This window comes from Panthera uncia, chromosome B4 (assembly GCF_023721935.1).
Source record: "Panthera uncia isolate 11264 chromosome B4, Puncia_PCG_1.0, whole genome shotgun sequence".
NCBI classification, from domain to species: Eukaryota; Metazoa; Chordata; class Mammalia; order Carnivora; family Felidae; genus Panthera; species Panthera uncia.
Genome location: NC_064809.1, coordinates 123064254 through 123081668, shown reverse-complemented (window position 1 = coordinate 123081668; position 17415 = coordinate 123064254). Strand labels below are relative to the sequence as shown.

Genomic DNA, 17415 nt, shown 5'->3' with positions numbered 1-17415 from the left:
AAGCAGGAGGAAGACAAGACCATTTCATTTAACTTTTCTAGAACTGACTTCAGGTCCTGCTAAAGGAGTCTTTTGACCTCTTAAACATACTATCTTTAGGAAAGGGAGAGAATGAGAAAGGGAGGGAAAGAGGAAGGAAGTGAGGAAGACAGATGGACACCGTGTGGAAATAAGGCCAACTACTGAATAGAAAGGAATCTTCAGATTCCTGATGGTATCGGCAGGCAGGGAGGCAGGCAGGAATTTAACACATGAACCTAAAATGAACAAATGGCACTAATCTGCTAAACCTCAAGAAAAACCTAGTCATTAATTTTCTGTTTTTAATGAATTGTAAGTGAACAGTGATAGAAATACCTACTAAAACAGTTAAAACCAAAACCAAACATCTGTATTTTCTCTAACGGTTGAGCTGTGGTCATAAAGATCTTTAAAGGTGCAATCCCCAGGGTTTGGAAAGGTATTAACTAGCACTAATCTTCTGAAGGTCAATTTGACAATACATATTAACAACCCTTAGGGTTTTAAAAAAAATCCTTTGACCCAACAATTTTAGGAATTTATCTACAAAATTTTACAATAAGAAAATTCACTGTGTTACTATTTACAATAGTAAACAACTGCAAACAATCTAAATGCCTACACATAGGGAATTTGTTAAAGGTTGATAAATCCTTATGAAGGAATACTCAAGTATAAATATACCTATTAAATATAAAATTACTTATGAAGGGTATTCCTTCATAAGGATTTATCAATCTTTAACAGGAAAATAAACTGGTACATTATTTTTTGGTTGCAGAACTCTTTTTATCCCCAAATGATATCTAGTTATAACCTAAATTTATTTTAAAAAATTGTTTTTAATTTTTTTCATTTTATTTAGAGAGAGAGAGAGAGACAGCACGAGTGGGGAAGAGGAGCAGAGGGAGGGGGAGAGAGAGAGAGAGGGAGAAAGAGAGAAAGAGAGAGAGAGAGAATCCTAAGCAGACTCCACACTGAGCGTGGGGCTTGATCTCACAACCCTGGGATCATGACCTGAGTGCTCAACCAACTGTGCCACCCAGGCGCCCTTCAACCTAAATTTAAATAGAAAAAAACAACAGCGACAATCAAAGATACTCTTTTGAAAGTGAGGGTGGGGAACCTGGAACACTGTCCACTCATCACCAGAGGCTACCCCTAGGAACTTTATGGCTTCAGGGAACATTTTGAAAACTACTACTCTTCAAGAACATTTACTGAGGAAAAAAAGATTATAAAATTACTGCATTTTTGTAAAAAGAAATTATACATGTTTATATTTATATATTCTACAATGAAGAATAGTTAGAAAGATACACGTCAAAACACAAACAGTGCTTATCTTTGAGTGGTAAGCTTATAGGTGATTTGTACTTATTGCTCATATGCAATTTTCCTCTAGATCTACTGCAATGAGCATGCATTTTGATTAAAAGAAAATAATATTAGTTATTTTTAACATTGTATTTTAAAATTGGATTCTTCTGTAAAAAGTAAGTTTTTATTATCCCTTTATTTCAGTTGGTATTTAAAGTACTAACAATTCTTTAGGTGCTTGCTCAATTGGAGAAAGATGCCATGCATCTGACAATCAAGTAATTATTAAAATCCAGGTAAATGGGGGCACCTGGGTTGCTCAGTCGGTTAAGTGTCCAACTCTTGATCTCGGCTCAGGTCACGACCTCACAGATCAAGCCTCGTGTCAGGCTCTGTGCTGACAGTGCAGAGTCTGCTTGGGATTCTCTCTTCCTCTCTCTCTGCCCTCCCCCACATATCTCTCAAAATAAATAAATAAACTTTAAAAAAAATCTAAGTAAATGGACTCTTATTGGCAAGTTTCTCTGCAACTTTATTATAGACTTTCTTTATGCTAAGTTGTGGGTACCTCCCTAAAAGGTGCTCTATGTTCTGATTTCAGGGAAACATCCATCTCCCCAATCTTCAAACAGCTTTATCATTCTCACTCTTCCTATCTCAGGAGACACCTTCATGGTCTTCTCTGTGCTAAGTATTTTCAATCATGAACGCACTGTTTCTCTCCTAGCACTTAACACAATTTGAATTATATATTTGTTTACTTACTACCTGTCTCACCAACAAAACTGAAGGCAGAGACTAGGTCTATTATTTGCCAACATATTACACATGCCAGCATGATACCCTGTAATTGGCCATAAATATTTATTGACTAACTGAATGATTGACTAAATGTTTGCTAAAATTTGAATTTGGAGACCCACAGAGATTCAACTGGTTTAAAAATAACCTTTCCCACACTCCTGCCTAAATGGGTTGGCAAGATCCTACTTTCACTACTGTTTAAATTTCTGATAACTTCAGTAATAGCCCAGACTAACATTAACTGGGCACATTTTATAACGGCTTCATCTACTGAACCACAACTCACAAGAAGCCCTTCATCTGCTGAGAAGCCTGCTTCAGGACTACTGATCCTTTCTCATTTATCTTTCGGAAAATAAACTTTCTATGCCACAGAATGAGTATTTGCTGCTTTAAATCTTCTAAGGCTTCTTCCAGCCCCACTATTGCTTCTAACTGAAGCACACTCATGAGGGCGAATCTCAATTTACCGATACATGTCACATGTCATTCCATACATATACTGATAAGCAGTCATTGACTTGTACACCCTTTTGTTGGGAATCTGAACAGTGTGAACTACTATTTTGGGCACAATTTAAATAACAGGGCCTCCCAACAATGAAAAACCAACAGTCTCAGAAGAGCTCTTGCAACTAAATGGAGAACTTAAAAACACCAAAACAAACAGTGTAAGAAAAATAACCATAGAAGGTACCAAATAAGCATAGAGACATAATATTTTAAATACTTCCAAATATTTGGTTTCAAAGCATAAATGGAGCATGTGGGCTTTCCACATGTTTTCCTGCCAAGTCTCAGGAAAAACTGACCATACTACAGTCATCTAAAACAGCTGTTAGGACTGATCTTCAAATATTTGGTTTCAAAATATAGACCTATTTGCACTTGAAAACTCAGATGCCTGCATTCTCCCACTATAGCACTGCACTGAGATAATCTTCTCAAAGTAGGTTGCTGGCAAAAACAGATCTGTATTCATGGTGAGAAATGTTTCAAATGGACACAGCAACATGTTAGCCCTAGGTCCTAAAGTCAATTGTCAGAAAAGATAATTTGCTCTGGCACCAACATACTGCATTTCTTTCTTCTTTTCTTTTCTTTCTTTTTAAAGCAGGGGCTCAATTTCACTCATTATTTAAGGTTAAATAGGGTAAACGTGAAATGTTGAGATTCTAGAAGCAAGGAAGAAAGTTTGTCTACTTCATTTACAATTGTCTTCTTCCTTAAATTAACTTTCTTGTTTAGCATATTGTTCTTGTGGGTACTTAGATATAAACTATCAAATCTGCCTCACTTTTGGGCTGCTGTATGGTCCAAGCCACAGAAAAGGATCTTAGTCTAGAAAAAAACCTTTCTCACACATTAGTGTAATTACTTTTGTTTTCTAGGACTGTGTACAAGCCTGGATATCTAGTTTTAGTCCTACATTTCTGATAGTTATCTAATACTATAACACTCTAGGAGATTGGGATGATAGGTGATACAGCATCTTTTACTCTACTGAGCAGACATCAATTCTGATTGATCAGTTTTAACTGGCCTGATTATCTTATCTTTTCTTCAAGATGGCAGTCATCATAAATGCCTGTAACTTTATGAAATACATTGTTTTATTTCCCTTCAAATATTATCATTTAAACCTTATTCCTCAAAAAGGCATTAAAAAAAAGACATGTGATGGTACAACTCAGAAAAGGAACTATATTTGGCATCTTACAAAATAATAATCCATATTAACTATATTGGAATTAAATTTTTTTAAATCTATAAAAAACAAGTAAAATAAAATATTTGTTTTTTCATCTTCATCCTATTTTTCTAGTAAGTGTTACACAAATGTCAACTAAAACCTTACAGGCAGCTCTAGGGATGCCCCGGACCAATTAAATAATAGGTAGATAAGAATATTCTTCTCAACCTTACCTCTTTATGTGCCTTCCAACTGTCTACTGTCACATTGAAGAGAGCTTTGAGGGCCTCGATGGCACAGTCTGTCTCCTGAGGTGAGAGAGGAGGTCCATTACGGTCTATGGCCGATTCATACTCATCGGTCCACTTGATGCTAAAGGCACTTTCCAAGATCTGGGTTAGCAGCGCTAGTCCCTGAAGGTCATAGCGCAATTGTGACCTGATGTCGGTGTGCAAAAGTGACAGGAGGAAGAGCAAGCGCAAGTCAAAGCATTTAATGTCACTGATAAACTTTCGGTCCTTGCACTTTCTCAGGAGGTTACAGAGCTTTGCAGCAAGGTTAAGTTCCAGGCTGAGCTGCTGTGCCATTTGACTGTTGAACACTATGTTACACAGACATTTTAATGACTCCACAATAACTGGGAACTCGGACACCTTCTCCAAAGAATCATCCGACTCATTTAGCTTGGCTAGTCGCAGCAGTATCTGCATATTTTCCTTGGTTGTTACAGGAACTAAAACTTTTTTGTCTCTGGAGAGAATGCGGAGAACTTCCAGGCAAGACACTTGACATGTTGTTGGGATGTCCTTTACAAGGACTTTAAATATACCTTCACAGAGTTTCTGAAAAACAGGAATGAGTATGAAAAGTCATTATTTGGCTTAAATGATTTAAAACAGAATACTTCTCTACCAATGTATGTAATAGCAGTCAGGTTCTGGCTAGAAAAGATTTTTACTTTAAAAAACATTTTTTTTTTACATTTATTTATTTTTGAGAGACAGAGAGACAGAGCACAAGTGGGGGAGGGGCAGAGAGAGAAGGAGACACAGAATCCGAAGCAGGCTCCAGGCTCTGAGCCGTCAGCACAGAGCCCGACGCGGGGCTCGAACTCACCAGCTGTTGAGATCATGACCTGAGCCGAAGTCGGACGCTCAACTGACTGAGCCACCAGGCGCCTCGATTTTTAATTTTTTAAGTCACAGAATGTTAGAAGTGAAAGAGACCTTAGGGGCGCCTGGGTGGCTTCGGCTCAGGTCATGATCTCAACGGCTGGTGAGTTCGAGCCCCGCGTCGGGCTCTGTGCTGACGGCTCAGAGCCTGGAGCCTGCTTCGGATTCTGTGTCTCCTTCTCTCTCTGTCCCTCCCCCACTTGTCCTCTGTCTCTGTCTCTCTCTCCCTCTCTCAAAAATAAACATTCAAAAAAAAAATTTAAAAAAAAAATTAAAAAAAAAAAAGAGACCTTATATTTGCTGCACTTCTTTCACTTACAGATATGGAAATTGAAGGCTAGAGAGACTGAATTAGTTGTACAGGGCCAGAGTAAATCGGTCAAGTTTTATATAGCTTTGTTCTCAACAGATTTTTAACATCAGACTACATATAATACCAGGATAGAAGGCAATTAGTCTGAATCATAGCTGATGGACCCAGAGTACATATTATCTATCTTGCATTTTTTGAAAAATAATTATTCCTGTCATTGCTAAATTTAAGAACCACTGTTCATCTCTCAAAATTCAATGTCTAGATTTCTTCTCCATAAACTGCAGGTCTGGGTCTCTCAAGCTCATGTCTTATATGTGGAACAAGTAGGTATAACTATTTTACTACTGACCATTTCTGTACCTGTTGCATTTTATAAAAACAACAGCACCAACTAGGACTGATGTAAGATTTTACAAAGTTTGTATCAACCTAGCATCAGACTTTAACTCTTTAAAAAGAGGCTATTCATGGGTCAAGCATTATGATCTTGGCAGGAATCCCAAGCTGTGTGTACCTTCTCAGGTACATCCTAGTAGTACAGCTATGGCAATGTCAACTTTAAATGTACAGTTGACCCTTGAACAACATGGATCTGAACTGCACAGGTCCACTTATACATGGATCTTTTTCAATAAATACAGTATAGTACTATAAATGTACTATATTTTCTCTTCCTTGTGATTTTAACACTTTTCTCTGGCTTACTTTACTGTAAAAGTATAAATCCAATAATATATAACATACAAAATATGCGTTAATTGACTGTTGAGGTTATTTGTAAGGCTTCTGGTCAACAGTAGGCTCTTAGTAAGTTAAATTTCTGGAGAGTCAGAAATTATACACAGAATTAAAAAAAAAGTTTTTTTTTTAACATTTATTTATTTTTGAGAGACAGAACACAAGCAGGGAGGGGCAGAGAGAGAGGGAGACACAGAATCCAAAGCAGGCTCTAGGCTCTGAGCTGTCAGCACAAAGTCCGATGTGGGGCTCAAACCCACAAGCCGTGAGATCATGACCCCGAACTGAGCTCGGACGCTTCACCAACTGAGCCACCCAGGTGCCCCATATACACAGAATTTTTTTTGACTGTGCAGGGGGTTGGCACCCATAGCCCCCACGTTGTTCAAGGGTCAACTGTACTATTTTCTCTAGATGGAGGTGGGAAGGAAATTAACTTGACAAGCTGAAAAAAATTTGATAATAATGTCAATTCTACCTGCCATCCCTGATGACTAGAAAGGACTTTCATTTAATGTCTTACTATCATCATTAAAGCCCTTAAAAATTTTTTTTGAAGTTTATTTATTTATTTTGAGAGAGTTAGCGAGCAGGGGAGGGGCAGAGAGAGAGGGAGAGAAAGAATCCCAAGCAGGCTCTGTGCTGTCAGCACAGAGCCTGATGTAGGGCTCAAATTTATGAACCATGAGATCATGATCTGAGCCGAAACCAATAGTCAGATGCTTAGCCAATGGACTGAGACATGCAGGCGCCCCAAAGCATTTTGTTTTAAAATGAACGTAAGTTTGGGCAGTGGGGATAAGTGTAATGTGCCCATTATAAAAATACAAAAAACAAGGCAATTTTTCTCTAATTTCTGATCTTTCATATCCAAGATAAAAAACAAAACAAAAAAACCAAAACAAAACCAATTCAACATACTGTTTCCTATGTGGTATATTTCTGGGGGTGAAGTCAGATAATCTTTGCACCCACATAACTTTATTCAAGAGAGAACTCATCTACATTCCTGTTTAAGAAACACATAATAAATAAGGTATTATAAAAAATTATATATGTGAATTTGGAGTTCTACATATCTAGTAAAATAGACATCTTTACCTCCTAACCTTCTAAACCAAAAATAACAACAGCTACAAAAAAATCCCCCCCAAATCTATAGACAATATGATTCCTTTCTTGCTCTACCTTCAGACTCAAGAAAGAAAAAGAACAAAGTATGAATACAAATAGGAAGAGACAAAGCTATAGATCAAATGGACTAAAACACTGGGACATAAAAAGGCTACATGAAAGAAATTAGAAAGCCTACAAAATTTATAGTTAAAAACTACTTCTGGGGCACCTGAGTAGCTCAGTCAGTCTGACTGAGTCAGTCTGACTTCAGCTCAGCTCATGATCTCATGGTTTGTGCATCTGAGCCCTGCATCAGGCTCTCTGCAGTCAGCAGAGCCCTCTTCGAATCCTCTGTCACCCTCTCTCCTTGCTCCTCTCCTGTTCATGCTCTTTCAAAAATAAACAAACATTAAAAAAAAAAAAAAAAAAAGACTTCATTTACAGGTTTCCTGGAGATCAACTGGCAACCAAAGACAAGAGTTCTAATTTTAAAGCACAGTTTTTGGTTATATTTGTTCTTAAATATGCCATTTCTCATTATAGACATGCCTCACGTAATGACTGTTAGGTGGCTTTTTATTATAATCATAATGTATCTTGAAAATCAAGCCACTTTTTGGATCATGACTCTTTCTTCTCTGCCTTTTTTTTTTACTATAATTCAAAAAATAAAATCAAAGACCTACCCAAAATACAACAAAAGTGATATTTTATAAACACACCTACTGCTGTACTCAATATAATCATTTCTATTCAGAGAATATTATGAAGACCAAATTAATAAATCAGGTATATTTGGATGAATCAGAAAAATTTTGCTTTGGGGGCACATGGATGGCTCAGTTGGTTAAGCATCTGACTTTGGCTCAGGTCATGATCTCTCAGCCTGTGAGTTAGACCATGTCGGGCTCTGTGCTGACAGCTCAGAGCCTGGAGCCTGCTTCTGATTTTGTGTCTCCCTCTCTCTCTCCACCCTTCCCCACTCATGCGCGCTCTCTCTCTCTCTCTCTCTCTCTCTCAAAATAAATAAACATTAAAAAAAAAAGAAAAAAAATTTTCTTTGCATATGTACACCAAGCTAGAGAATTGAAGAGGGAGCATTCTTTACACTTTCTCCATCTGTTGAGTGCATGCACTCCTTCTGTATTTCAAAGATGCTCTTGTATTTCACCTTTATTTTGCCCGAACAGTATTTTTCTATGCTGTGACTATTTTTTTTCAGTTGATTTTATGCTTCCTAAAACATGCTCTGCTCTCTTCAAACACTTTCTATAGCCCCTTGATGCCCACAGGACATATCTGGAATGAGCCTAGTGATCCTTTTCCTACTGCTCTGTCACAGACACTCCCCGCTTTTTCTCAAGTGCTCCAAAATGACTCCCAGTCCCTTGACATCTGTCTTGAGCTCCTTCCCTGCTGTTCCTTCTGTGGCATGAAAGGACATGCTACCATGCCCTCTAGTCAGGAGCCCCCTCTTTTTCTCAGCTTTAGTTTGAAGACTGAGGGGTCTATAAGCTTCCCTAGTCACTCCTTCTTTTGATATTTGTGCTTCCAACAAGATCTTAGTTTTTGCTTTTGTATAGAGTAAGTTATTGGAGCATCTCACTCCTTCTCCAGGCTCCTAGAGAATAGGCCATGTTTTCTGTAGCCCTGTGGCTGGATCAGGTGTGCTATACCTATTTTTAAGTGCAAGATAACCACAAATATCTAACCTTAAAACTACTACTACCTGACTCTCCAGCATCTTCCAAAGAATGACTCCTTTGTATTCCTCCTCCACCAGCCACCACTTACTATCAAGTCTTCTCTTCCTCTTTTTGCAGGTACAATAAACTGTCATTATATTAGAGGTTAGGTATAGACTATTTTTATTTACTATTTTATTTACTTTCAAAATTGTTTTCATTGTTCAACTGATATATATTTTTCAATCTCAAATTATTTTGGTACCTTAGATAATTACAAAACACAATTTTTTTTTCTATCAAAATTAATGGAAATATTTTCTGATTTAACAACTTTCACTTAGAGTTTGGGTTCTCGGTAACGAATGAAAGTCAGAAAGCAAAGTTGAGGTATGCTTACAAAATATAATTACTAAGAATCAAAGAGTCTGAGAAAAAGCCCTTTTAAAATGCTTACTAGCTTAGCAAGCCATGGCTATTTCTATAAAGTTACACTGTGGACGCAGGAGCAGACACTCAAGAGTAAGATCCCAAATAGTTCCCCAATGTTACTATCAGTACCGCCAAAAAATTTTAGTAATTTGCTCCTGAACTGAAATCCCAAAGTCTACTACAGCAATGGTTGTCAAACTTCATCATGGATCATAATCAGCTAAAGGGATTGTTAAAATACATTGTTATACTTCACCCTCAGAGGTTCTGATTCAGTTGGTCTTGAGTGAGGTTCCAAAATTGGGACTTTTAACAAGTTCCTAGTTGCTGCTGCCAATTCAGAAGCTACACTCTGTGAACCACTGAACTATGGTTAACAATGGACTGACACAACTTGGATGTTAGAGGACTGGGGTTAAGTGAGAGCAATGGACCAGATAAGCATAGAAAAGTAGGCTGAGTTGAAAGCCATTAATACAAATACCTTAACTTCTCTTTGATTATCCTCAAGATGAATAGGGTGTCACTGTCTGGTCACATTACCTTTCTTATCTTAAATATTAAAAACTACTCTTAAAAAACTGAGAACAAACTGAGGGTTGATGGGGGGTGGGAGGGAGGGGAGGATGGGTGATGGGTACTGAGGAGGGCACCTTTTGGGATGAGCACTGGATGTTGTATGGAAACCAATTTGACAATAAACTTCATATATTGAAAAAATAAATAAATAAAATAAAATAAATAAATTTAAAAAAAAAACAACTACTCCACATGTGAAATATATTACTTGTTTAAGGTCAATGGTCCTGGGCTTGAAACTTGTTCAACTTACCATGGACTCTAGAACCACAGCAGTACTGTGATGAAGGCAAAGGTTCTGGATTTAAACTCCTTGTATTCAAACCTTGGCTCTTCTACCATCTTCTAACAGTGTGACTGTGGCAACTTACTTGGCCTCTCTGGGCCTCATTTACTGTAAGAGCTAAATGATATCCCACATGTATAGCTCTTAGAATAGTGCCTAGAATGTGTAAGTATTCAGTATAGGTTTATATATTATTATAAAATAAAATCTCAGAGTCCTCAGTTTAGCATTTAAGATCTCCAACCTACTTTTTCAGGCTTCTCTTTCATACTGTGCTTCTATCAAACCCTCCTCTTTAGCTATATTCCTATCCAAATTATCTCACACTGAGCTCTTCTGCTTTCTTACTGCTTCCCCTCTACATGCATCAGTTCTTCTTCCTCTTTGACTATTCAAGTTTTAACCATTCTTCAAAGCTAACCTCAGAATTCACTTTTAAGAAAAATATTTATTTTGAGTGAGAGAGAGAGAGAAAGTGAGAGAGAGAGAGAAAGTGAGAGAGAGAGAGAGAGAGCGTGCACACACATAAGCAGGGAGAGGGGCAGAGAGAGAGAGAGGGAAAGAATACGGAGCAGCAGGCTCCACACTGTCAGCACAGAGCCCACCCTGGGGCTTGATCTCACGAACCGAACTGTCAGATCATGACCGAAGCAGAAATAAAGAATTCACGCTTAACTGACAGAGCCACCCAGGTGCCCCTAATATTCACTTTTGATATAAAATTTCTCCTAACCACTTCAGCTCCCAACATTCTTTCTCTCCAAGGAATACCCAAACCATATCTTATAGCAATCATTTGGTGCTCTGTACATTCTTCCTGTTACTACTAAAAGCTCTCTGATGGCAGAAAGGACACTTTTTTTTTTTTTTTCAAGAAAAAAAACTTCTTTTAACTTCTTTGAGCCTCACTGTCCCATGTGTAAAAAGGGAATAGTATCATCTATATCTCATAGGGCTATTGTGAAATAGACTCTGGGACATAATAAGTACTCTGTAAATGGTGATTATTATTATTCATATTCTTCATAATCCTTGTAGCCCTCAGTAGAGCAACTAGCACACAAGTTAGCACCCAAAATATAAACTGATTAGATTAAGTTCTTCAAATCTAAAGGATTAGTAGAAGTCTATTAATGTTATCTGGACACTTCTCCTTTCTAAGAAGGAAAGAGAAGTAGTAAAGGCTATTCGTGTGATTGGACTAGTAAGATGGTTTGTCTCATTGGGTAAAAATGTCTCTTTATATGAGCAGAACTTAGATGTCTTCATATGAAGTTCTTTTTTTCTGAAGAGGTTAAATAACTTAAATATATATGTTCTTTAAAATGTAAAATGCACCAGGGAGCCTGGATGGCTCAGTTGGTTAAGTGTCTAACTTCAGCTCAGATTATGATCTCATGGTTCGTGGGTTCAAACCCCACATCGGGCTCTGTGCTGACAGCTCAGAGCCTGGAGCCTGCTCTGGATTCTGTGTCTCCCTCTCTCTCTGCTCCTCCCCTGGTCATGCTCTGTCTCTCAAAAATAAATAAATGTTAAAAAAAAAAAAGGAAAAAAAAGAAAATGTAAAACACACCAAACTATTAAAGAAAATAGAAAAACAGTCATAATTACACCAGCTAATGTGTGTGTGTATAATTTTTTAATTTCTTTTTGAGAAAGTGAGCGAGCACAAGCTGGGTAGGGGCCATGCCCAGCATGGAGCCCGATGCAGGACTCACAACTGTGTGATGATGACCTGAGCTGAAATTAAGACTTGGACATTTAACTGACTGAGCCACCCAGGCACCCCTAGCGGGTATATTTTATAATGCAGGAGACAGAAGTATTTATTCTTAGTCAATCTACTTGATTATCAGTAACATATGCATATTACTTTAACACAGAATTACAATCATAACGTGTATATATTTTGTTTCCTGACTTTTTAATTTTTAATTTAATTATTAGCATTTTTCCACATTGCTACAGAATCCTTATATAAATAATTTTAAATAGATGCAGTTATATTAAATGACTTCTGTTCTCAGTAAGCCTCTACCATGAAATATAGCAGAATCCAGAAAGAGCAGTGGACTTATTAGCATCAAAAGGAGTGGTTTCATAATGGGTGGTTTTGTAAGTGTACAAAAAACTTCTTATATATGTTCTTCAATGTAAGAAATGCTCACTAGACACTTACCTAAACTATTGTCTAAGGACACTTAACTAAGAAGTAGAAGGCCAGGACTTAATCCAGATTATCTGACTCCAATGTGATTTCCACTTCATGTCAATGATTGTACCACAGCGTTCTCTCATTTATTAAAAATATGATCTTGAGTATGTCACTCTATTTGGCCTCTTTCTTCATCTATATCATGCATTAAGAGTTCCTAAGGCAACCTTCTTCCAGCTCCAGGATGATAAGCTCTTCACTATGAATCTGTAAAACTAAGATCAGCTTTGGCTTTTGCTATGAAGTAAGCAGAACATGCTATAAAGCATAGATGAACATTCAAATGATCTATCATGATTTATATACTGTTTTAAAAGGTGATTTCTAAAAATATTAAGAAATTAAAAGTCAAATTTTATACATAAAAAAGAGTCTTTGCTCAAAATACAGACAAAATAGGGGGTACCTGAGTGGCTCAGTCAGTTAAGCATCCAACTTCAGCTCAGGTCATGATCTTACAGTTTGTGAGTTTGAGCCCCACATTGGGCTCTGTGCTGACAGCTCAGAGCCCAGAGCCCACTTTGGATTGTCTCCTCTCTTTGCCCCTCCCCAACTCACACTCTGTCTCTCTCTCTCTCAAGAATAAATAAACATTTAAAAAATTAAAAAAAAAATACAGACATAATAGTTTCCTATACTCTGGCAACCCGACATACAAGTGCTACTCAAACGTGTCTACAGATTGATGCCAGTTCACAAACTGTAACTGGACTGCATTGAGATAGGTACACAAACTGAAAATAGGTATAAAAAAATTGAGTTTGCATTTAGAAACATTTATAGTAATCCGACTTTGCTGTGACTATTAAAGGATGTGGTTATCTCTTTTAATGTTTCATTTTTATTGTATTTTATGGAAGCACTGGTCTACTGCAAATTAGGGAAAAATTAACAAACAAACAAAAACCTTGGCCCTTCACCATAAGGAATTTAAGGAGCACTGTTCTAGAGAATGCATTTTATACTGTATAAATTTTCTTGAACTATATAACAAAAGTAGTAAAACTAACTCAGATCCCATGGTAATGAGGGACTGTCTCATAAACATGCTTATCTAAGATTTAGTTTAATTGCTGAACACTATATTGAAAAACTATTATCAGTGTCCACCAAAATCCATTCTCCCCTTCAGATATAGTAACAGAAGTGTGGCAAGACCCACGAATGCCTACCTATGACACATTCCTCACCTGCTCTGAGGCCATATGACCATATGACTCAGCTCTTGCCAATGGAATGTATGTGAACACGTTGCAAGCCATTTCTGGGTTTGGGTCTTTAAGACAGTGAGCATTCTTTCTCTACTTTCTTGTCCTATTCTGTAGCCCAGAACTTGGAAGTGGCAGCCCAGTATATGCTAGGACAATGCTGAGATAGTGAAGCATGACTTGGAAACTCAGAAGGAAAACAGGGCAACTGAATAAATTTACAGAGCAGAGTTATTCACCTACCTAACCAGATCGGATCACCTCAGAACTATCACTTGAAAAGGTAATAAAACACCAATATTCCTCAAACCACTTCTATCTTGGGGTCCCTTTGTTGCATCAGGTTAGCTTTAAATTTAAATAAAATGCACCTTTGAAATACAATGTCTCATCGATATCTCATACAGAACCTCTTATGCCAGCATTCCATAAGTAACAAAAGTTATATTTCACCTAAATGACGAAGCAACTACTCTCTATAACTAATACTAAAAGTTAGTCCAAGTTAGCCTAGTTGTGCTATGGCTGGTTTATATATTCATTTGTTTACCTATTCATTCATTCATTCATTCATTCATTCAAGAAGACACCAAGTATCTAATAAATCCAAGGTAAAATCCTTGGTACTGGGTAGCCAATAGCAAGCTTCTAAGCAAATTAAAATCGAATGGGGGAGCATTTACAAAGAAATACAAGCCATGGATTAGTGTGATAAGTGCTCTGATAGGTCTAAGCCAGAAGTTTTCAGCCTTAGCACTACTGACCTTTTGGACTACATAATTCTCTCAGGATATGTATAAGAAATTTAATAGCATCATTGGCCCCCACCCACTAGATACCAGTAACACCCCCTCACTATCACTACCTAATACAGCAATCAAAAGTGTCTCTATGACTACAGATGCTGGCAAGGATGTGGAGAAACAGGAACCCTCTTGCACTGTTGGTGGGAATGCAAACTGGTGCAGCCACTCTGAAAAACAGTGTGGAGGTTCCTCAAAAAATTAAAAATAGATCTACCCTATGACCCAGCAATAGCACTGCTAGAAATTTACCCAAGGAATACAGGAATGCTGATGCATAGGGGTACTTGTACCCCAATGTTTATAGCGGTGCTTTCAACAATAGCCAAAATATGGAAAGAGCCTAAATGTCCATCAACTGATGAATGGATAAAGAAGATGTGGTTTGGGGCACCTGGGTGGCTCAGTCGATTAAGCGGCCGACTTCGGCTCAGGTCATGATCTCGCGGTCCATGAGTTCGAGCCCCGCGTTGGGCTCTGTGCTGACAGCTCACAGCCTGGAGCCTGTTTCGGATTCTGTGTCTCCCTCTCTCTGACCCTCCCCTGTTCATGCTCTGTCTCTCTCTGTCTCAAAAATAAATTAAAAAAAAAAAAAAACTTTAAAAAAAAAAAAAAAAAGAAGATGTGGTTTATATATACAATGGAATACTACTTGACAATGAGAAAGAATGAAATCCTGCCATTTGCAGCAACGTGGACGGAACTGGAGGGTATTATGCTGAGTGAAATAAGTCAGGCAGAGAAAGACAGATACCATATGTTTTCACTCATATGTGGATCTTGAGAAACTTAACAGAAGACCATGGGGGAAGGGAAGGGAGAAAAAGAAAAGTTATAAACAGAGAGGGAGGGAGGCAAACCATAAAAGACTCTTAAATACAGAGAACAAACTGAGGGTTGATGGGGAATAGGGGAGAGGGGAAAGTGGGTGATGGGCAATGAGGAGGACACTTGTTGGGATGAGCATTGGGTGTTGTATGGAAGCCAATTTGACAATTATATATATATATATATATATATATATATATATACACACACACACACACACACATATGTATATATATATGTATATATACACACACACATACACACACACACACATATATATATACATATATAAAGTGTCTCCAGAAACTGCCAAATGTCTCTTGGGGAATAAAATCACTTCCCAGTGAGAATCACTGATTTAAGTGTAAAAAACTATGGTAATACAAATCTAAGGCACCTAATCCAACTTATGGGAGGGATACAGACCAACTCAGGGAAAGATTTCTTAAGGAAGTGACATCTAAGGCGAGATGTGAAATGTACACATTCAATTTCCATTCAATCATTTAACAGTACTTGAATGCCCACTATATTCAAGGCACTGTGTAATGTGAGAGGTGTACAGTGGTGAACAAAACAAACATTATTCTATTATGTGTTATGGGGATGACAGTCTAATGGGGAACACAAACAAAAAATTAAAGTGTTATAAGAGAAATGAACAGGATGGTATGATAGAAAATCACTGGAGAAAGGATCCATTTTAAAGTGGTATTTAAGCCAAGTTCTGATGGTGAGAAGGTGCTAAATGTGCAAAGAAAGAGCACTGCTGGCAGAGTCTGGTGTGTTTAAGGTCTTGAAAGCCAGGGTGGGTGATGTTAGTGGCAGTGCTCTGAGATGTAACTGGAGAATAACCTGGCACCAGACCACGTGGAGGTTTACAGTCCATGATAAGGAGATTAGACTTTAAATGCTATGAAAAGTCACTAAAGGAGTTTAAGCAAAGGAGACATACAACCCAATTAAAACTTTTTAGAAAATCACACTGCCTGGGGCATCTGGGGGGCTCAGTCAGTTAGGTGTCAGACTTTGGCTCCGGTCATGATCTCACCGGTCGAGGGTTCGAGCCCCACATCAGGTCTCTCTGCTGTCAGCGCCGAGCCTGCTTGGGATCCTCTGTCCCCCTCTCTCCCTGCCCCTCCCCAGCTCGTTCTCCCTTTCAAAAATAAACATAAGAAGAAAAAAGAAAAGAAAACCACACTGGCTGCTGTGTGGAAAATGGATTGGAAGGGAACAAATACAGCTTCAACTAGAATGGAAGCAGCAGAGAGAGAGAAAGGTAGATGGATTTGATATGTATTTTTGACAAACAGGTTTTGGGGAAAATTATGTATAGACACATTAAGTTTGCAATGCCCACAGAGATGTCAAGTACAAAGTTGAATATGTGGCTGAAGCCCTAAGCAGCCATCAGGGCTACATCTTCTCTATGAGTAAAGGTGCTTGGAGCTATAGGAATAGATTGCCTACAGTAAAATACATAGAAAATAGAAGGAAGATGATAGAGCCATGAAAAATGCCACCACTTAGAGGCTGGGAGGAGGAGAACTTGATAAAAGAGATTAAGAGTTACAGCTGGAAGCAAGAGGAAATTTAGGAGTGTGGTGCTCTGGAAGACAATACAGGAAAGAAAATATTTTATAGAGGGAGTAGTCAACTGTTTCCAATGCTGATGAAAGATCAAGTAGTATAAGGATTTGGCAATGCTAGATCACCAGTGACCTTGATAAAAGCAGTTTCTACATAGTATTTGGGAAATGAGAATGTGCAGACAGACGTACATACCTTTCAAGATGTGACTATAAAGAAACAGAGATATCAGGGAAATACAAATCAAAACCACACTCAGATATCACCTCACGCCAGTCAGAGTGGCCAAAATGAACAAATCAGGAGACTATAGATGCTGGAGAGGATGTGGAGAAACGGGAACCCTCTTGCACTGTTGGTGGGAATGCAAATTGGTGCAGCCGCTCTGGAAAGCAGTGTGGAGATTCCTCAGAAAATTAAAACTAGACCTACCCTATGACCCAGCAATAGCACTGCTAGGAATTTATCCAAGGGATACAGGAGTACTGATGCCTAGGGGCACTTGTACCCCAATGTTTATAGCAGCACTCTCAACAATAGCCAAATTATGGAAAGAGCCTAAATGTCCATCAACTGATGAATGGATAAAGAAATTGTGGTTTATATACA

General features: G+C 38.0%; 1 protein-coding gene across 5 annotated transcripts in view; it reads right to left on the bottom strand.

Annotated features, from left to right (window-relative positions):
• Positions 1 to 17415, bottom strand: part of RIC8B (RIC8 guanine nucleotide exchange factor B) — a 103536-nt gene that overhangs the window by 57307 nt on the left and 28814 nt on the right. For all 5 annotated transcript variants that reach the window (XR_007456817.1, XR_007456818.1, XR_007456819.1 and 2 more), the window contains exon 3: positions 4072 to 4680. Coding sequence is in view for 2 of the 5 variants with exons in the window: in XM_049626233.1 (XP_049482190.1) it covers positions 4072 to 4680 (609 nt within the window). In the remaining 3 variants the exon portion in view is untranslated. The remainder of the gene's footprint in view (positions 1 to 4071; positions 4681 to 17415) is intronic.